This window comes from Lactuca saligna, chromosome 4 (genome assembly GCF_052625555.1).
Source record: "Lactuca saligna cultivar CGN05327 chromosome 4, ASM5262555v1, whole genome shotgun sequence".
NCBI classification, from domain to species: Eukaryota; Viridiplantae; Streptophyta; class Magnoliopsida; order Asterales; family Asteraceae; genus Lactuca; species Lactuca saligna.
In genome coordinates, this window is record NC_136420.1 from 203,033,255 (window position 1) to 203,055,781 (window position 22,527).

General features: G+C 32.9%; 2 protein-coding genes and 1 long non-coding RNA gene across 3 annotated transcripts; 1 reads left to right on the forward strand and 2 right to left on the reverse strand.

Moving 5' to 3' along the window:
* The first annotated feature begins 1,121 nt into the window (after positions 1-1,121).
* LOC145039002 (uncharacterized) lies at positions 1,122-2,519 on the forward strand. The gene is made up of 3 exons (XR_013679678.1): positions 1,122-1,442; positions 1,947-1,995; positions 2,217-2,519. It is a non-coding gene; the product is annotated as an uncharacterized LOC145039002 (long non-coding RNA).
* A 368-nt stretch (positions 2,520-2,887) lies between these two features.
* On the reverse strand, positions 2,888-5,122 carry LOC145043260 (cytochrome P450 82A4-like). The gene is made up of 2 exons (XM_078991862.1): positions 4,084-5,122; positions 2,888-3,969 (listed from the first exon to the last, which is right to left on the reverse strand). The coding sequence occupies exons 1-2, from the start codon at positions 5,047-5,049 to the stop codon at positions 3,340-3,342; spliced, it is 1,596 nt and encodes a 531-aa protein (XP_078847988.1). The 5' UTR covers positions 5,050-5,122; the 3' UTR covers positions 2,888-3,339.
* Positions 5,123-11,481: 6,359 nt separating this feature from the next.
* On the reverse strand, positions 11,482-13,469 carry LOC145043261 (demethylepipodophyllotoxin synthase-like). Its single transcript, XM_078991864.1, has 2 exons — positions 12,478-13,469; positions 11,482-12,332 (listed from the first exon to the last, which is right to left on the reverse strand). The coding sequence occupies exons 1-2, from the start codon at positions 13,420-13,422 to the stop codon at positions 11,700-11,702; spliced, it is 1,578 nt and encodes a 525-aa protein (XP_078847990.1). The 5' UTR covers positions 13,423-13,469; the 3' UTR covers positions 11,482-11,699.
* Between the last annotated feature and the right edge of the window lie 9,058 nt (positions 13,470-22,527).

A 22,527-nucleotide genomic window follows, 5' to 3' on the forward strand; every position in this document is an offset into this window, starting at 1 on the left:
TGAATTTAGGGCACCATTTAACCTCTTTATAGGAGTTTACAGCCCACGAACCCATTCTTGAGGGGTTTACAGCCGTGAACTCCTTATGGAGTTGTTTTAATTGAGTTTAAGGTCCCTAACTTGTTGGTGGTTGATTCTAGAATTTAATCCAAGGCTATTAGTGTGTTTAAGTGGCTTTTAAACACTCAAATATGAGTTTACTCCCCATGAAGGTGAGTTTACGGCCCAAGCATGTTCTTGGGCAGTAAACTCATGTTTACTCCCCAAAAACTCGTTTCAAGGTGTTCTAAGTCCAGTACAATAAGTCCTTAAGCCATATCTAAGCTCCAATGTTGGTTTGGAAGGGTTTTGAGGCTCAAAAACCCCTTTTATATGTGTTCACGGCCCAAGAGTGTTCCAACGCCGTAAACACATGTTTATGGTCCTAACAAATGATTTGAACACGAAAATGAAGGTTAAGGATGTTATACTAGAAGCTAGGATAGTTACCTTGGTGATTTGAAGCTTAAAATGAGTGATTTTTGGACCAAGATCTTGGATTGAGGAGAGAGGTTAGAGAGAGTGAAAAAGTGTTCAAATGAGGCTTAGACCACTTTAAATATGGTTTGGTTTTTGAGACACGGTGAAATTCTACCAGATACTGATATCGAAGCTTTTGATCGCACCCGATTAAGCTGTCGTCATCTGATATGGTCAAAACTAAAATTTTTCTAATTACTAGTTTCAGACGTTTTCTTGTGTTTCTAACATGTTTGGATACTTACAAGGTAAAAACAAAAGTCTTAATTTAATTGACTTAATCCAAAAACGAAACGGAATAGTTCGCTTAAGACGGGTTTTACGGACGGAACGGGTTGTGGCGATGGAACAACTTCGGGTTGTCACACCCTGGCTGGAATCGAGCTGACCCTTTTTAGAAAGTTAATTGTTCGTGTCTTAAATATGTCAGAAAATTTATCAAAAATAAAATAAAATAATAGTCGAATCATAATAATAATAATAATAATAATAATGGAAGTGGACAAAAGCAATTCTAGAATAAGGATGTGGCATTCGTGGCCAAGTGGTAGTGTTGTTGGTTATATTCGCAGTCGCCGTCTTACCCCATCCTTTTTTTTCATATTTTTCTGGCCTTCTGCAATTTAGGGTTCCATTTTTTTGTCCGCCTCTGCCTCCATTAAGCGGATTCAAACGCCGATTTTTTTTTAATATCCTGCTCATTTCTTTCATTTGGTTTCCCTCTTCTCTATAACTCGGACGGTCGCACCTCCCATTCACACCCTCGCCTTCGATCTTCTCTTTTGCTCGCTGTCATTTTCTTATCGGAGTTTGTTCTTTCTACCACCGCTAGAGTTACATCGCCATCATATCTTTGCTGTCGATAGCATCTCCTTCCCGTCGCTGTCATCTACTTGTCATCGCCATCATCATTAATCTTTCAAGTAAGTTTTTATTTGGTTTAATTTCACTTAGGTTTTCGTTTTGGGTTAGGATTCATTTATCGTGATCACCGATTGTTTTGTCTGTTTTGAGTGTTTCTAGATTTCGGCTTCATGCGTGACTAGTTTTTTTTTTTTTTTTTTTTTTTTTTTTTTTTTTTTGAGGTTCATTTAAAGCAATGAATAATACAATTCAGGGGACTTGAAATTCAGCAAAAAAAAATATCTCTTTTCGTTCTCTTCTTACTTTGAAGATTTCGAGTGCAAGCTTAGACTAGGTCTAAGTGTATCTGATTTTTGGTTCAATTTGATAATATAATCCAGCAAATGATTGATTTTCGGTTTGTGTAACTTGCTTCTTGATTATTGGTTGTAGAGTAGAATGAAGCTTGGCTGGAAAATGGTTTATGTGATTATTGCTTCTGTATTATTGGCTTCTTGATTATTGACTATTGATTTTTTGTTTTTGTTTTTGTTTATTTTGATGATGTGATTATGTTTGAGCAGGGGCTAATGGGTTAATTGGCACAATAGAAGGAAGCTTGACTTTTTGAAGGTTAGCATAATCTCTTTGTTATTATGGTTTTAAAGTTATGGATTAAAGTTAAGTTGTATGTTGTTTTTATAGATTAAATTGATATTAAACAAAAGTACATTGCAATTACGGATTTAAAGTTAAGTGTATTGCTATAATTATAAACTAAAATACATTGTTATAATAAACTAAAGTACATTGTTATTATTGTTTAAGTATAGAATTGTTTTACTATTTTTTAGGTCGATAGATTGCGTATGCAAGTTTCTACCATGGAACAACAACAAATGGAAATGGTCGAGGATGATGGATATGTCTAGAAATTAATCTCGTGGTCCCCCGATAATCCACCCGAGGACGATTGAAAAGTATTCTGAAACAATTGAATTTGTAGTTGATATTGTTTGTTTGTTTTGCTAGTGCTTAGTTTGTATGGTATTTGGAACAATTGATTTTGTAAACATTTGGTATTGTTTGTGTGTATTGTTACTTCTTACTTTTGTATGGTATTTTGGACAATTGAATGGAATGTATTGAACTTGGTATTAAGGACGTTTTTTATAAATAAAATGAAGTTAGCTACGGAATAGCTACGGATTTCCGTAGCTATTCCATAGTTATTTGGATCCGTAGCTATTCCGTAGCTATTTAGTTCCGTAACTATTCACTTCCGTAACTATTCTATAGGAAATCCGTAGCTATTCCGTAGCTACAGTTGCTACGGAAAATTCCTTAGCTATTCCGTAGTGATTCTGTAGCTAATCCGTAACTATAATTTAACCACGGACCATTATGTTACAACCAATTTTCCATAGCAATTTCGTAGTTATCCTCTTATAGCTACGGAATAGCTATGAATTGTGATGTAACTATTGTACAAATTTTCTAGTAGTGTTTGAAATGGAAAACATGATACACCAAAGTTAAATCTTTTATTTATATATGATAATACATTCATCAACAACCTAATCAATACATTGACTTATATATATACAATACCAGAAACAGTTGGGTATAACCCACCCATCACAACGTTTCATGAACCAATACAATGGTTCACATGTAACGGCCATTCTTAACGGAACTAACATAAAATACTAACAGTAACTAACATATTTAACGGACATTAACATACCAACTAACAATCTAGGTTACTTTTCAACACACAACATATAAAGATGAGAGGCTTCATTATATAATAATTATGAAGCTTTTATTAACTATATAACTAATAGGAGTATTCGAAAACAATACTTAAGATCGATCACGTTCCATATTGGCTGTACCAATTGGGTTAATTTGCTCGCCCCATTATAATTTATTGCTTGGAGTGGGATTTGTAGGCGATTTGAAGTTGATATGTCACTAACCAACTTTATACATATCAGTGGCTAAACGAGGGCCCAAAAGAACGTCAAGTGGTGTTGCTTTGCCATTAGTCGCTCCCATGCTTTCAGTCATATCAATAGGTTCGTTTGTTGGTTTTTTGAGCACAAACTGTTGTATCAAACGAGCTAGCGTTAAACCCAAAACCTGAAGGGCAAATAAAACACCAGGGCACATTCTTCTACCACTACCAAAAGTAAGCAATTCATAATGGTTTCCCTTGACATCAATATCCTTGTGACTGGTCAAGAATCTCTCAGGCTTGAATTCTGTGGGATCTGACCATATGTTTGGGTCACGTTGCAACTTCCAAAGATTAACCACCAGACGAGTTCCTTTTCGAACGTTGTAGCCACCCACAATGCAGTCCTCCACTGACTCGTGAGGAACAGAGAGAGGTCCTGCTGGGTATAAGCGCAAAGTCTCTTTGATGATGGCATCCAGGTAGACTAAGTTCTTCAAATCTGACTCCTCTACCAGCCTGTCCCTTCCAACATGCTCATCAATTTCATCTTGGGCAGTTTCTAATGCTTTTGGGTTGTTGAGCAACAATGCTAAAGCCCACGTTAATGTCACAGATGTCGTCTCAACGCCTGCTACTAGGACTTGCTGTGAACAGGAACTTACACCAATTAAACACTCGTGGATTAGGTTATATATTTAAAAGGCTTAAGAAATATTTAATGTAATGACGAAATAATGAGATAAAAAGGTTGAGTTTACTAGACTTGTCGCTTTGATAATTGTATCATGGTCAAAACCCGGGAATTCCTCTTTAGAAGCACCTCGAAGGATGGAAATTAGCACATGAATAAAGTCTTGGTTCCCTTCATGTTGCTGCTTATTCTCCTGCTTGTGCTCCTTTAACCATCTGTCAAAGATACTGTCCAAATCTTTCCCAGTATTCTTCATCAATTTTTTGTATCCACCCACATCCAACCAGTTGAGATAAGGTATAAAATCAGCAACCAAAAATGCCCCAAACAACTCAAAGTATTTCCCTGCCACAGCGTGAAATCGAACCCCTTCTTCATCATTTGGCGAAAACCTCTTTCCTGTAATAATCCTAACCATAATGTTTAAAAGCAAGTTCCCAAACCATCGACTCATCTCCACCTTTACCATCTTTGCCTGTGACTCTGAACTTTCAGTAGGTTTATTCACTACCCACCAATCATATAAATCTTTAACTGATGCTCTAACTTCTGAAGCTCGAATATGTCCAAGCATCTCAACTCTTCGTTGAGAAAGAACCTCCAACACGACCATCTTACGCATTTTTCGCCAATAGTCCCCATATGGAGCACGGCCAAACACGGCATAATTATAGGCCATGAGTTTTGATGCCTCCATTTTCGGTCGACTTGCAAAAGCCTTGTCGTTAGTAGTAAAGCAGTCCTTAGCGATGGCTGCATCACTCACCACCAAAGCTTGATGAACACCAAGCTTGATGGTGAAGATAGGGCCATGTTTTTCTGCCATGTCACCTAAAACCTTGTGAGGTAGTTCAGGTCCACCTAAAAGGTGTAAGTGTCCGATTATCGGCCATGCTCCTTTTGCATGTGGTGGCTTTAGGTTCATCCCTGCGTTTTCCTTCTTTCTGTGGAGGATAGGGAGTAGTAAACGGTGTACAAGAAGAGAGACAAAGATTGTTGCAACAATAGTTGATACTAAGAAGTAGAACTCCATGGCTGAGTGAGCAAATTGAATGCGTGGTTGTATTTATTTGCGAACCTAAAAAGCTAAGATATTGTTTTTGTAACCGAGAGATAATAGCAGTAAATCCTTATGGTGATCCTTAAAAGGTCAATCATGTCAACCTTTAACAATAAAGTGGATCCTATCGATTTATATCTACATCTACATCACTTTGTTGGACATATTTACTCTTGAGGGTAAAACTCAAAGGAAGTGGTGTGATTTCTACTATATTTTTTGCTACATAGGCATGGGAACACTCTTCCCTTATGCGGTGTTCCTTTTGTGGTTTCGAGTGGGGTTAGACCGAACCTCACCATTTTTTGACTGCATATTTTGATTGGTTAATGGTAAAGTGACCGTTGCACGGTTAAAAATGTTAAGAATTATTATTATTATATTTTTCTTTCTTTCATATAAATTAAATCATCTATTTAATTTGTTCAAAGCAAAACCTAACTTTTATATCTATCTATTGCTTTCTCTCTTAAAATTAATAGAACATATCACCTTCTTCATTTTCTAAGGAGTTTCAAGTTATTTTTTATGCTGTTATTGATTATGCTCAAACAACAGAACAAACGTATGATGTGTATTTTTTAACTTTATAGCATTTTTAAAAATGTCACGTATGTCTTTTTTTTTTAGTAATGCAATGTAATGTTTTTTAATTTTGAAGGAATAAAAAATTAAGTTTTTTTTTAATTAAAAAAGAAGTTTTATTAAATTAAATTATTTTAAAAAAAACAAAAAAAACAAAGAAAAACGTGGCACCACCTGTTGGGTGTGACAATAACCATACTTGTGTGGAAAAGGTGATGTGACACATATTTGGCAGTGATGAGAGTACGGTTTCGGTGACATCACTCCCTCCACCCTAATAATTAAGTTAGTAAAACTTAAAACAAAAGATATAAATTTTTTATTCTTTTTAATCATTTTCCGTTAAGCTCTTTTTAGCTTAATGTGTGTAGGTTAAGCTCATACCCATGTATATAAACTCATTGTTTTTCTGTTTCCAATAATGAAATGAACCTCTCAAACATTTCATCATCTAAAATTCTAAAAGCAAATATGGTATCATAGCATCTTCCGATTCTCATACTCTGATTGTTTCCCCAATTTCAATCATCTATTCCTATTTTTTTTGTTCTTTCTATTCTCGATTTTAATCATGTCAAGTTCATCTTCCATTTTTGTTTCGGTTGATCAAAATTCATCAAATGACATAAATTTTACAACTTATATATATATATATATATATATATATATATATATATATATATATATATATATATATATTGTTAATCATACATACTTATAAAGTTAACATTTTTTCTTGAACCTTATGCATTTGAAACCCCCATAAAAATTTGCAAACACCTCATGCATTTGAAGCTTTCTATTTTAATGAATACCACTCCAAAGTCTCTTAATAATGATTAATAATTCAAAGGTTTTATAACTTATATAATATATTTAATAAACAATTAATAGATACTCTACTATAAAAATATCAATCTTTTTGAATAGACATACATATACAAATCACATACCAAATTCACAAAGAAAAAGAGTTTAAAGTTTTTTGTGTTGGTTTGAAGGATTTGAACAATTTTTCGAGTCATGTTATTATGTTAATGTTTTTAATTAGTAAGTTTGTTATATACTAATTCTTTTTTGTATTTTCTTGATTTAAGTATTCTTTTATGAATATCATTGTATGTTGTGGTTGAAATTTTAATGTAAATTAGATTAGATTCATGTTATTGATCATATGTTAAGGAAGATGATATATATAATATTTAATTAACTATTATATATATGTTTGTATGTTCATGTTGCTTCAAAACAATAATTAATTAAAATTCATTGATATGTCATATTATCCATGTAAGCTTTTTTTTAAAAATGCAAATTTTCTATATTATCACTTTATATTTTCGTATATGTTTAACATTTTAATTATAACAATAAGTGTTTTTTAAAAGTTTCCTTCACTTATTAATAATAACAAGTGGTTTTTATAATTAATAAGCAATAATTATAAATAATAAAATTAAATTACATGGATATATCATATTATCCATGCAAGTCTCTTTTGAAATGCAAACTGTCTATCTTATTACTTTATTATTTAGTGTATTTTTCACATTTTAATAATAATAATATTAAGTGTTTCTTAAAAGCATTCTTTAACTTATTATTAATAATAAGTGGTTTAAAACTAATGAATAACAATTTTAAATGATAATAACATCAAATTATAAATTACATTTAGCTATAAATAAATTGTATTTTAAATGAGCATCATTATTGAAATTAGAAAATGATCGCATAACTAAAAATACAATTAATCAATAATAATAATGGTTAAAAAAATAATAAATAGATAATTATATTTAATTCTATTAATGAGGAATGTGGGTTGATGTCAATGAATATTATTGTTTAAAATAATAGAGATTATATATATATATATATATATATATATATATATATATATATATATATATATATATATATATATATATATATATATATATATATTAGTGTAAAAATATCATCTCAAAGTTAATATCAATAACATAACCATTTTAAACATATATTTTTCAATATTTTAACAATATATTTTTGATCTTCGTGGCTTGAATTCGCCTAGTTTATCATAAATATCACTACCACACAAGCCCTTGTTATTGATAGAACTTTACAAATATTCGGTCCGAGACGGATTGGTTACTGACAAATATAAAACTACAGTTATGATCCAATTTTTTTTTATTTTTTTTACTGGATTAGCAACTTATTTTAGCAATTTTAAATTCGTACTAATTTATGGGTAAATTAGAAAGTTTTCTTTTAAATAATTTAGATGATTATCGGCCAACTATAATAATTCAAAAAATCTATTGGTAATGCGTAAAGTTTGCTTATTTTAAAACTTTTTTTTTTATAATTTAAATAGATTAAATGAAATTTCTTTCTATTATAATTATTAATGTTAATAACAATATTCATTATTATTATTATTATTATTATTATTATTATTATTATTATATAATCTTTCCCTACCCTTTTATGAAGAGTGCATTTTTGCTCTTAGTTTCCCTAACTTTTTATTCAATGTATATTTTCTTTTTCAGAAATTTGCCAATATTTTGTAGTGCTTGTCAATTTTGGTCTCCATTTCCACCGCCTTTCGTTGTCGGATGAAATCAAGGGGACCAACTATATTCAACAAAGAGATTACACACATACATTCGATTGTGTGTGTTTTGAGCAAATGGGTATTGAACCCCTGGATCGATATAACCCTTAAATCATAAATTTGAATCCATTCAACCCTTAAATAAAACTTCTTCTTCACCTTTGATTAGAAGTCGTCAATTGTTTGTGTGTGTTTCCAGTGATAGGAAAAAGAACAATTCATCGCCGTTTCTATCTTTAAACAATCTGGGACGACAAAAACACATAAAGAGTGTGAAGGTGAGTACATCGTGTGTTCTTTAATTTCAGTTGTTAGGTAAACTCTGGCTCTATCGAGTTTTGGCCTTTTTCAGTATGAATCGATTGATCTAAGGTTAAATATGTTTTTTTTCTAATATAGGATGGAGTATGCAGTGGCTAAATTGAACACAGAAACTTGGAAAGTAGCAGCAAGACAAAATCATAAATAAGATTATTTTTCCGGTCATCAATGCTTTTGAAAGCTATGGGTATTGTTGCGATTAATACTTTATATTGACCATAGTTACTATAGAAGCTTATAAAGTAATGATGTTTATGTTTAACTACGTTGGTGCGTTTATTCCAACTACATTTTCTTTCCTTTCTAAATGGAAAATTGAAGTCATATAATTTAACTAAATAACGGTCAATACATATCGATGGAAGGAAAACGGGCAACAAGCTATGCTGCTAGCCCTTTCTGGATGTCAAAACTAATTTTTTTGAGTAGCTCAACGGCCTCTAGTGCGAGAAAACCATATGTATCAAATACAAAAGGTACAAACACATGTTGATTTTTTATACATGCATTCTCTTGCTTTTCCATTTTGTATGCAACGACTTTCAAAGTAGCGTGCCCTGCTGTGAAACCCCCACACCTCAAACCAACGAGAGGAGAGGCCTATGTAAGATACACACACGCGTGATTCCCTCCTACCCATCCAAAGACCAAAATGTCAGTCGGCCTATGGGTAGATCTTCCATCATGCGGGTCCGTCAAAAAGTTCACGGGCGCTTCTGTTTTCGCAGATATACCAACACGCCAACAAACATAAAAGATAACATCCATAACCACATCATGTCGGTACTTGAAATCAGGAAGCTCTTTACAATGAACCGCATGTTTCCTAAAAGTGTCCAAACATGCCTTATGGCAAACTCGGTATATCTCGTCAGTTGGGACTAGAAGAATTATGAGGCGGTAGCGGTGGATAGTTTGATACTCTACAGGAGACATATGCTGGCTGAGGCCCTCAATAGGGATAGTTAGCAGAAAATCCTAAGCATGAGGTTCCCAAGGACACTAAAAAACTACTTTCTGTCTAACAGTCATGTCGAAATCGACTTCCATATCTTTGACGGTTTTGCTAAAAATGGCACACGCCAATGCTTTTTTGGGATTTAGGGGGGGAGGGGGGGTTGCCCTTATTATTGAAACTGCTACAGCTGAATCTCGGAATCGTATTGCGAAACGGCGTCATAGCACATAGGTAATCAGAGTTCATACCACATATGCCACTATCATGTAATATATGGTCTTCTAATGCCCATGATTGGGCCCTCGAGACTAAAAATGCGTAGAGGAAACCTCGTATGCCGAGTACAAACACAAACCACCGAACGAATAGGTAAGGAAGCCAGACGCCACTGGATGTCTCCGAAGAAGGGGCCTCCACATACCGCCATATCCTTGATAGACCTGCACAATCCTTTGTCAAAGAACAAAGTTGTCTCTTCTATGTGCACCGGCTGACATGTCCTTAAACTAATGAAAAGTTTTGTGATACACATACATGATCGAAGCAAAAGGAGCTCACTATGCGGGTCACATAGTTGTGGAAGAAAACCCATCAAATCACCAGCATTGACCGCTCTCTTCATGGCCCACCCGCTAATAAACGTTGCGTTTCTGCTAACACCCCCCCCCCCCCCCCCCCCCAAGGAGCTTCACCCCCAAAGATGGTCTTCATATATCCGTTGGGAATAAATCGTCGCGAAGCTTCTTACCATCGCATGAGGGCCAAAAAATCTTCCTTTTCTTGATGTTCAACTCAAGACCCAAACCTAAACCATTCACCCGCATAATGTCCAACACTCTAGTCTCCTCCTCTGAATCCCCAATTACAGTCCCATAATCTAGATACCAATTAAGCATGGAGAGCAGGCTTACAAGTGTCTCTAATCTTGTGCACAAGTGGAAGCAAAACAATGGCAAAAAGAAGAGGGCCCAAGGGGTCACCTTTCTACATCCAACTATCAGATCTTTTCACAGTTTAGAGTTGACCTTCACCATAAGTAGGATTCATATTTTGTTTTATAATTTTATTGGTAATGCATTCCAATCTTCATTTAAACTTTTGTAACCAATGAAATTTGTTATCTAAATGATAGAATGATCTAGATCTTTCCCGAAATTTTGTCGTTCAATCCTATTCTAGAATTATAAATAATGGCAGTAGTCGGGTTTCTTCTTTCCAATGGCCAATTACCTGAACCATTGAAAAGTTAGCATGACTACAACAAGAAAGAACTACCCAGCAAAGTCACAAGAGGTAATAACCATAAGGTTCAATGTGTATAATTTATGTATATGCCTATTAACAGCTTGATTCATGGTAAAAAGTAGGGAACTTAACTTAAAGTTTACATATAATCTAATCTATGAAACAGAATGAGGGAGTTGACATAGATTAACAAACTTTTTATTATTGGGAGAAGGCAACAAACTAGGTATGTGATTTTGTGTATTAATGTTAATCATTTTTATTATAATTATTAATATCACCACAGTTAGTATTAATTTTGTGTATTAGTTAATCATTTTTATTATAATCATTAACTACTATTTTGCCGTCGAGTGTTGCGGTAGGGGCAACCAGTTTTGTAAATAAAATTTGACGACTGTTTTAATAAAAGTTAGGTAATGTTGATTGCGCTAACTATATCTCTCTCTCGTGTTTCCTTTAATAAATAACCAAAGAGTTTCTAGCCCATCGGTATCAGGTGGTGCTCTTCTTCCTTGAGGTTAAGGGTTCAAGTCCCGTAATAGACATAAGTGGAATTAGCTGTTAGTTTAGGAGTAGATTATAATATTTGTATTTGCCGCTTCAAAAAACCTTCTTTCTTTTTCTTTTGCTTGATAAAGAAAGAAGCGGACCAAAACCTGGATTATGCTCAATATATAACTTGATATAATGTTTTAAATAAACATTGTTTATTTAAATGCCACCACTTGAAACTGAGAAATTACAATGCTTAAATACAAAAAAAAAAAAAAAAATACAAAAAAAAAAACATGAACTTAAAGAAAACTAAAATGATAGACCACAACTCCATGACAAATGTGAAGAAATTAAAAACACATGGCAGTGATTATTTGAATGAGATAACCATAATTGAAACTTGCTATATCATGGACCACTTTCATACATATTAGTGGATAAACGAGGGCCCAAAAGGACAACAAGTGGTGTTGCTTTACCGTTAGTCATACCCATGCTTTCCGTCATATCAACAACGTCGTCTGATGGTTTTTTGATCGTAAACTGTTGTAGCAAACTAGCTAACGTTAAACCCAAAGCCTGCAGTGCAAAGGAAACACCAGGGCACATTCTCCTTCCACTACCAAAAGGAAGCAATTCATAATGGTTTCCCTTGACATCGATATCCTTGTCACTTGTCAAGAATCTCTCAGGCTTGAATTCGTCAGGATCTGACCAAATATTTGGGTCACGTTGAATCTTCCAAATATTTAACAACAGACGAGTTCCTTTCGGAATATTGTAGCCACCCACATTACACTCTTCAAGTGACTCATGAGGAACAGCGAGAGGTCCAGCTGGGTATAAGCGAAAAGTTTCTTTAATGATGGCATTGAGGTAGACTAAGTTCTTCAAGTCCGATTCCTTTACAAGTCTATCCCTTCCAACATGCTCATCAATTTCATCTTGTACAGTTTCTAATGCTTTTGGGTTGTTGAGTAACAACGATAAAGCCCACGTTAATGTCAAATGTGTCGTGTCGGTGCCTGCTAGTAGTAGTTGCTACGCATAGGAATTTAAAACAAATTAGATAAAAGTATTGAGCTTACTAATATTTAAATGAATCAAGAAATAATTAGATAAAAGTATTGAGCTTACTAACATTTAAACGAATCAAGAAACAATTAGATAAAAGTATTGAGCTTACTAAACATGTCGCCTTGATAATCGTGTCATGATCAACACCGTTTAATTCCTCTTCAAAAACACCTTGAATAATGGAAATTAGCACATGCATGAAGTCTTGGTTCCCTTCGTGTTGTATAGTTTTACTCTCCTCTCTGTGCTCCTTTACAAATCGGTCAAATATTTTGTCCAAATCCTTCCGAGTAGTCTTCATTGCCTTTTTGTATCCGCCCACATCGAAATAGCTGAGATAAGGTATAAAATCAGTAAGCACAAATGCTCCCAATAATTCAAATAATTTTCTTGTCGCAGCCTGAAATTGAAGTCCTTCTTTATCATTTGGCGAAAACCTTTTTCCTATAATTACCATAACCATATTGTTTACAATCAAGTTCGCAAACCATTTCTGCATATCCACCATCACCATCTCTGAATTTTTACCAAGTTTGTTCTTTACCCAACCATCATATAAATCTTTAAGGGATGCTCTAACTTCTGAAGCTCGAATATGTCCAAGCATCTCAACTCTTCGTTGAGAAAGAACCTCCGACACCACCATCTTGCGTACTTTTCGCCAATATTCACCATATGGAGCCAGGCCAAATGCAGCATAGTTATAGCCCAAGATTTTTGCTGCCTCCGCTTTTGGTCGACTTGCAAAGGCTTTGTCGTTGGTAGTAAAGCATTCCTTAGCTATCGCTGCATCGTTCACCACCAAAGCTTCATGCACACCGAGCTTGATGGTGAAAATAGGGCCATGTTTGTCTGCCATGTCACCGAAAACCTTCTGATGTAGTTCAGGTCCACCTAAAAGGTGTAAGTGTCCGATTATCGGCCATGCCCCATTTGCTTGCGGTGGTTTTTGGTTCTTCGCTGTCTTTACACTCTTTTTGTGGAGTAATAAACGGTATACAAGAATAGAAAAGATTGTTGCAACAATCGTTGATACTATGAGGTAGAACTGCATGGCTGAGTGAGCGAAATGGATGTGTAATTATATTTATGAGCAAACCTTTTCTATTTATAGGCAAACTGAAAATGTATAATAAGGGAGCTATTATTGATATAGGGATATAGTCGATTATTACTCATCAAGCAATCAAATCTTTTCAATATATTTGTTTAATGTGCACTAAAATTGGATTGTTTTTAATGTGCAAAGTGAAAACCTTTTTTTATTTATAGGCAAATGAAAATCCTTTATAAGGAGGCTATTATTGATATAGGGATATAGTCAATTATTACTCATTAAGCAACCGATCTTTTCAATATATTTTTGTAATGTGCACTACCATATATCTCCTTCGAATGGATAAAGCGTAGGTGATTTTCATTCTAAAAGAAAATTATATATATATATATATATATATATATATATATATATATATATATATATATATATATATATATATATATATATATATGTCTATATATATGTCTATATATATATATATATATATATATATATATATATATATATATATATATATATATATATATATATATATATATACACACTAGCCGTCTACCCGCATAAAGCGGCGGATGACGAATAATTTGATCTCTTTAGAGTTAAAACCATTTTGCGTTCACTTCGAGAAAATGAATATTAAATGACATCTACTTTTTAAGAGCATTACCATACCATATTAAGGGGGTGTTTGACTAAGCTTTTTTTTAAAACAACTTATTAGGTTCCACATCACTATAAGTTAAAAAAATATTTATATTAAAATAACTGATTCCGGTGGGGAACCTTTAATACATCATTTTTTTCATAAGTTACCATACACTTACTTATTAACTTATAAGCTAATAAACTAATAAGCAATAAACTTTTTTGTCAAACACCCCCTAAATAGTTATTACTTCCATTTATACATACTCAAACCACTTGTACTGTTTATTGTCTTTTTTTTTTTTTTTTTTTTTCCTTAATTCCTTTATTAATTTAATGTCCTACTAAGTAAAATGCTAAAATATATAATAATAGTTTATAAAAATAAACTTTTAGAATATTAAGTGTTGTGATTCAAAAGTCGATAAATAGGTCTTTGAGAAGGCCAAAATACTTAGGTGTCAACTTGTTAACTGTGATTTTAAACCAAGTTTTATCACAAATTAAAACATTTTCAACGATGGTATCTAATTCAAGGATTCATATTGATTTAGGTTCTCGAAACCTTAAAATATTGAATAAAATCTATATAGAACCTTATAATAAGGACAATAATCACCGTAATCAGGAAATCGATGTGATGAAACTTGATATTATAAGGACCAATGATGAAAAAGGTTCATTTTTAGACTAAACAAGATGAAAAATATACAAACTACCTTAATCATGTCAAATCTTGTTTTTAACCGTTCTTTATTGCAAAAGTAAGATGCCAAAATATACAAACTAATGATAATACAATGCTTTAACTGGCCATCTTGGTTGAGTTCTTTGAACCTGCAAAGCCAACACATTAAAGAAATATAGTAAAAACCTTTTTAGGAACAAACCTGATATAATAAAGTCTTCACCCAATATATTTATAAGATAAAAATACAAAAAGTTAAAAATGATGAAATCAATTACAAGTAAGGATTAAGAAAGAGTCATCTGCAGGAGGGATATTTGAATCAACATGTATTTCCTGATGATTTCAAATTTTGAATTATCCGAAATTCAGGGAAGGATATAGAATTTGCTGAGAAATATAAGGATTCAAAACACAAGTTAAAATTTAATATTATTTTATTGATGACTATTTGTACTATTAGCTTAATGCTTTGAACGTCTTAAAAAAATAATATTATTATATTCAATCTATTTTTAGAAATAGTGAGATTTCTTTTATAAGATATATATATATATATATATATATATATATATATATATATATATATATATATATATATATATATATATATATATATATGCTCTTATTAAACTTGAAAATATAATATTTGTCCATATTACTCTTCATAAACCTTTAAAATATCAAACTTGCCAAAATCATTTTTTATAATATTTTTAATATTTTATAATCATTTTTTATACTTAAAGTTATTATAATAATTAAAAAAATTTAACCATATTATCGTTATGTCTTTGATAATGGAATGTCAACTACTAAATTATTAGAATGATGTCTTCTTGGCAAAACAAAATTATTAATCTCCAACCCTCTCTATAAAATGTATATATTTTGATTGTTTTGTTTTTGTTGATATTGATTATTATCATGTTGTAGATGGAAACTATTGACATTATAATATTTAAAATGTGCATATACAATATTTTGATATTTAAGATGGTCATATATAATATCACCATAAAAAAATGCCAATTAGTGACCAAAACAAAATGGTCACTAACAATAAAGAAATATAGTAAAAACCTTGGTTGAGTTCTTTGAACCTGCAAAGCCAACACATTAAAGAAATATAGTAAAAACCTTTTTAGGAACAAACCTGATATAATAAAGTCTTCACCCAATATATTTATAAGATAAAAATACAAAAAGTTAAAAATGATGAAATCAATTACAAGTAAGGATTAAGAAAGAGCCATCTGCAGGAGGGATATTTGAATCAACATGTATTTTCTGATGATTTCAAATTTTGAATTATCCGAAATTCAGGGAAGGATATAGAATTTGCTGAGAAATATAAGGATTCAAAACACAAGTTAAAATTTAATATTATTTTATTGATGACTATTTGTACTATTAGCTTAATGCTTTGAACGTCTTAAAAAAATAATATTATTATATTCAATCTATTTTTAGAAATAGTGAGATTTCTTTTATAAGATATATATATATATATATATATATATATATATATATATATATATATATATATATATATATATATATATATATATATATATATATATATGCTCTTATTAAACTTGAAAATATAATATTTGTCCATATTACTCTTCATAAACCTTTAAAATATCAAACTTGCCAAAATCATTTTTTATAATATTTTTAATATTTTATAATCATTTTTTATACTTAAAGTTATTATAATAATTAAAAAAATTTAACCATATTATCGTTATGTCTTTGATAATGGAATGTCAACTACTAAATTATTAGAATGATGTCTTCTTGGCAAAACAAAATTATTAATCTCCAACCCTCTCTATAAAATGTATATATTTTGATTGTTTTGTTTTTGTTGATATTGATTATTATCATGTTGTAGATGGAAACTATTGACATTATAATATTTAAAATGTGCATATACAATATTTTGATATTTAAGATGGTCATATATAATATCACCATAAAAAAATGCCAATTAGTGACCAAAACAAAATGGTCACTAACAATAAAATGAGTTCTTACTAATCGATTTAGTGATCAAAATTCCGGTAGTCACTTTTGTCACTATAGGTCCGTCACAAAACCGATTTAGTGACCAAATATAAATATGGTCACTAAACAGTGACTAAAATATACTTGTCGCTAAATCTGTGATGAGCCACTTCGTCACTAAATGTTGTCACTAATCAACGAAAGTCGTCACTATTTTATCTACTTAGTGACCAATAAAAGTCGTCATTGTTTTATCCGATTAGTGATCATAGAAAGTGGTCACTGGTTTATCTAATTAGTGACTATATCAGGTCGTCACTGATTTATCATATTAGACAAAAAAAGGGGTCAGTAATTAAGAAATTATTGAAATATCAAATGTCATTTTTAATATGAAATATAACAATATCCAATTAGACAAAAGAAAAATCAATCCTATAAATTTTTACAATACAACAACAATAAGCAAATAAATCTTCACATTTATAATATGAAAAATTAAATGTCACTTTTAAAAAACAAAATCCATATATTTTATCCAATATTTCAGAAAACAAACATATAAAGATCGCTGCGGATTAAAAGTAAATTCAATTGTTTCCAAGGGTAAACTTGTGTTCAACCAACCAACATAGAGGTGAAATTTGAAAGTTGAAAGGGATGAGGTTCTTCTGTGAACGATGATTCTTAAAAGGTAAATATCTCCCTTTTTCTCCTCTCTCTCTGTTGCACATATTCTTCATCTAGTCATTATCACTACCAAAATAAAAATGAAAAATAAAAAGAAATGTGTGTGTGAATGAAGGTACCTTGATTAAAGCTTCTAGTAAGTTTTTGGTTTGATCAAGGTTGTGTCTCACCTGATTGAAAAATACAATGTAACATTAAGAAGTAGAATGAGAGCATATATGGGTGAAAAAGCTTACCTGGCGAAGCTTTTCAAATGATTGGACATTGTTTTCTCTTCTTTGCATCTAAAAATATATAAATATTTTTTAATACCTTAGATTATGTAAAAATATGAAGAATTGACAAACTTACCCATCTTTTATGAAGTCTATGAGCTTTCTCCCTTGGTCTAAATACATTGTATGAGTTGGTGTCATTAACTGCAGGGGGTGGCTATAATAACAACAAAAAGGAAAAAAAAAGTTTTTTACCGTTCAGGGGCAAAATGGTCATTTGAAAGAGGAAACTAACCTATAGGCGGCGTAGAATGGGTTGAAGCCATCTTTCATGATGATAAATTTGCAAGCAAAAATTAAGAAACATAAAACTAAGAGTACTAATTGTTAAAAAAAAATGAGATACCTTTTCTTTCCAGTAACTGTAAATTGACTGGAATACCCCATATTGTATGGAAAGAGCTTGAAGGGCCTACGAAATAGATAAAATTCAAGATATAAATGCAAATTGAAAAAAAATCCTAAGAGTTATATAGATTGTGATAATATCATAATAATACTAAAAATGAAAAATACCTCAATTCCAACATCAAATATTTTTTAAATGACTCACATGTAAGCAAATTCAATCGCTTTACTTTTATAATCAATAAGCAGTTTTTTTAAACCGACTACTAAAATATATAAAATAATGACTCATATCTAGATCTATAAGCCTATTCACCAATTCAAAAAGCAATAAATTTATAAACATTCTTACCATATGATGTAATCCATCGATCTCTGGAAGAATAAGACCGGAGTTCTCCAGGGTGAGAAGTCTAGTCTTCCAATTATATTTCTGTTTAGTTTGCTATGTTTTCCGGACTGTTCTTGTAGTTCCGTAGGTGTTTAGACTAAAGGGAAATCTGTTTATAGAAGTCTTACTGGGTTCTAAGTTTGTTCACATGAGGATGCGATTACTCGTAGTCTTGGGCAGTTCTCTGTCCTGAAGTTCATTTTAGAATCCATACTTGTTTCAACGATCACAATCTCGTGTATACGAGTCGTATATAATTAAGATTGAAAAGATAGTCAAATAACTAATTCTTCTTTAAGCTCACATCCTATCGAGGAAAAAGAAGTTAAAGCGGAATCATCAATTCTAAACGTGTAGAACCTTGATTATATATCACCCTTATGTATACATTCTTCAGCAACAGGTCAATTGTATGGATCTTTGAATTTGAACTTGACGTACTGTACGAGTGGTACTTCGGGGATTTCTTCGGAAGGAAAAGAACTATGAGTTACTCTATGCATGAGTAATTCGGTGTTCTGAAATGACGGCTTCGCTAAAAGACGTTTACTGAGAAAGAGATGTACTTATGAAGTTGGTATGGTGCGGATCAAATTGAAACTAGTTGTATGATAATGTCGGAATCATAAAGAAAATTAAAGACAATATATCTGAACATAAGGCATTACAGACAAACACAACCGTGCAACCATCAATAGAGTTACAGTACTTTAGACTTACTACAAGACCATTGCTGCGAATGAGGTATACTACAAAAGACAAGTATACGCAGCACGAGCATCCCTATACCGACAGGATCTCGCAGAAGGTAAGATTCTACTTGCACTAGTTTTAAACATACAAAATACTAACGATTGGAAGGGAACCTATACTATAGTAGGGTCCTTAACTTCCTCTTTTCATTCTGAGGTCAAACTCCTCCAAATTCGCTGTTGTTCTTCTCTAATACCGATGACCCCAAAACCATGAACGGAGGAAACGTTCTACAGCGGAGGACATCATGTACAATATCACAACAACGAAAAGTAGTAAACAAGCAACAACATCATCCATTGCATTAATAATATAATTTTAATACAAGTGTGTTCTGTCAAATTATAATAGACACTAAAGTATAAATCAAAATGAAAGATGAGTCTTAAACGAGCACCATCTTCTCTGATGGGAATTCCCTCTTGAGGTGTCCCATTACACCACATAGATGGCATATCCGAGAAGTTCCGACATTTATGGTTGAAGTAATGTGTTGGATCAGAGTATTGCAGTAACGGATGGTATGTCCCTTTTTGTTGCAGTTTAAGCACTGCATTTCCTAACAGAGTCCATGGTGGTGGTAATTGCATTTGATGCATTTTGGGAGTTTTCCAGCATAAGGTCTTACTGGGTTAACTGGGATACCAGAAAGAATGGCAGTGGAAGGTGTAGATGTCGTGGCTATTAAGGCTGTCACTGGGTGCTGTCTTTTGCTCGTCCCTTGGTGTGATTTTCCCTTGACTCCATCCCTAAACTTTCGTTTGCTATTCTTCGGCTTACGATTCGGAGTGTTGCGGTAGTTCGTTGCTCCTGGGTGTACTTGGTTGTCTCTTGGATTGGAATCGTTGATACCCATTCCGCTAACATTTGCATTGTTAGTGTTAAGGTGGGTCAGAATAGCTACCACGGCAGTTAAGACTGCGACTAGAAAGGTAGCTGCATCAATATAAAGGGTAGGGGTTTTGTTGTTCGGGTGACTATTTCCGGATGGAGGCATGATTCTGCAATACGAAAGATAAGGATTTTGTGAGCGATTTTGGTTGATCCTAGATGTACTTCGATTGCTCAATAAAAGAGTAAGAGTATGTTCTAGGAAGTTTGACCTACATCCCTATGATGCAGTCCTAGTACGAAATGGAAGTACGTTCGCGAAGGTTTGACCTACATCCTTATGATGGAGTCTTAGTACTGAGTGGAAGTGTGTTCTTGAAGGGTTGACCTACATCCCTATGATGCAGTCCTAGTAATGAGTGGAAGTAGTTCGTAGAATGGTCTCAAGATGTTCGTCGTTCAAGCCGAGTTATCGATGGTTTGTGAATAACATGACCCAACCACTAAAAGAGACTTGGAAATGTCTCCGGAGCTAACTTACTATAGTCCAATGACTCGACTAAAGCATGTTTTAGATAGACTCAAATGAAAGTATGATAAGAGTACTTGAATAAAGAATGACACAGAAGCTAGCCGAGTATCAATATCTTTGATATTCATGATGTAAAATTCTAGAAAATGACCTTGTACAAAGGTCTTACGTCATATCCAGAGAAGATAGTCCTTAACAGCATAAAGACCTAACCAAAAGTACTTACAGTACAAGATAGTTTCATAGAAAATACCACATCGAGCATAGAAGAAAAAAACGATTCCTTTTTAAGAAGTAAAAATAAAGTACAACATCTACTACTAGAGACCGTCATCCCTTTAGTGAACTTTCAGTTCAGCCAGTTGACGTTCCATATCAAGCAGGTATCTTTCGTATACCCTCTGACGTACTCAGAGCTCTATAACTTCAGCTCGGGTTTTAGATAGTGCTTGTAGTAGGGTTTCGTGGTCTCTCTCAGATCTCTCACGAGCATGTTCAAGGCTATTGGTGCGAAGGATATGCATCTGTCCATTGGTGTCAACTTCCGTGATACGATGTAGAGCTGTCATGCCCTGAATTTCGTTTCGGGCAACTCTACGGATCAGGATTGGTAGATCTCTGTCTGCTGTGCTCCCTTCATTTACGTTGTAAAAGCTTCGGTCTCCATTAAACGACCTAGGTTGATCTTGATCTTCTTTCCATGCTTCCAAACATTCAACCCATGGAGGCGTCGGGCCACGAAAAGCCGGACGAGGGTTAGGAATTGGAATGGGAGTTGCCTGGGGTAGGTTCTCAACCTCGGGTTTGGAATTAGCACCATCCGAAAGGTTTTCATCATGGTGATCATTCAAAGGGATAGGATGATCATTAACTGGTTCTTCAAACCATCCAACAATGTCCTCATTCGGAAGGTACTGGTTGTCGTAGGGATGGAGTCCAACCACGTTATCTACATGATAATTAGGGTAAGAAAATAACTATTAGATGAACTGTCTAGATAATTATTAGAAAATCTTCATTAGTTACATTGCTATTTCTGAAGTGCATACCAGTTATATGTAATCAAAATAGTATAGCCCTTTGAATAAGTGACCTTAATTCCAAATTCACACAGAATAGGGGTAAAGTAAAATTTTCACAGATTCTAAGTCTATAACATCCTAATTACATACAGCCTTAGTGTATCCACTTAAAAACTATCAACTTAGTAATGAAGATCATGTTTTAGTTCTCATGTGTAAAGTACTTATAGTAACACCAAATACTCCTATAGTATTTTAAGTTTAATGTTATGTTCTACTATTCTCATTGTGGTATTGTTGGTAAGATTTTAGACTTGTTGCAACCACACAACTACACTTAGGCACATTCTAGTCAACCCTCGGATAATATAGTTGATCAAGCTATATCTTCCAAGTTTTGACTATATGTCTCTAAGTCCACCTGTGTTGCCCAACAATCGTAATTCTTTTGTACCATCCTAGTGACACAAATTTTAGTATGAATGCAACACATATACTTAATTAAATATTTTATTATATAATCCCATTGTATTTATAGTATGTATATCTTTTATGGGTTGATATACTTAATTCACTATAAACAATGCTCTAATACCAATTTGTCACACCCCAAAACCATGAATGGCGGAAACGTTCTGGAGCGGAGGACGTCATGTATAGTATCACAACAATGAAAAGTAGTAAACAAGCAACAACATAATCCATTGCATTAATAATATAATTTTAATACAAGTGTGTTCTGTCAAATTATAATAGACACTAAAGTATAAATCAAAATGAAAGATGAGTCTTGAACGAGCACCACCTTCTCTGAACCTTGCATCGGTACCTGTCTATGGTTGACCTGAGGATACAAGTTATTTTGAAAGCGAGTATCAGCTTTAAAGCTGGTGAGATCATAAGCATTTTAG

Excerpts from the sequence above, each read along its gene's own strand:
- LOC145043260 (XM_078991862.1), bottom strand. The coding sequence starts at position 5,049 with ATGGAGTTCTACTTCTTAGTATCAACTATTGTTGCAACAATCTTTGTC. Across the intron at positions 3,970-4,083 it reads TTATCAAAGCGACAAGTCTA|CAAGTCCTAGTAGCAGGCGT; the intron begins GTAAACTCAACC and ends TCCTGTTCACAG.
- LOC145043261 (XM_078991864.1), bottom strand. The coding sequence starts at position 13,422 with ATGCAGTTCTACCTCATAGTATCAACGATTGTTGCAACAATCTTTTCT. Across the intron at positions 12,333-12,477 it reads TTATCAAGGCGACATGTTTA|CAACTACTACTAGCAGGCAC; the intron begins GTAAGCTCAATA and ends TCCTATGCGTAG.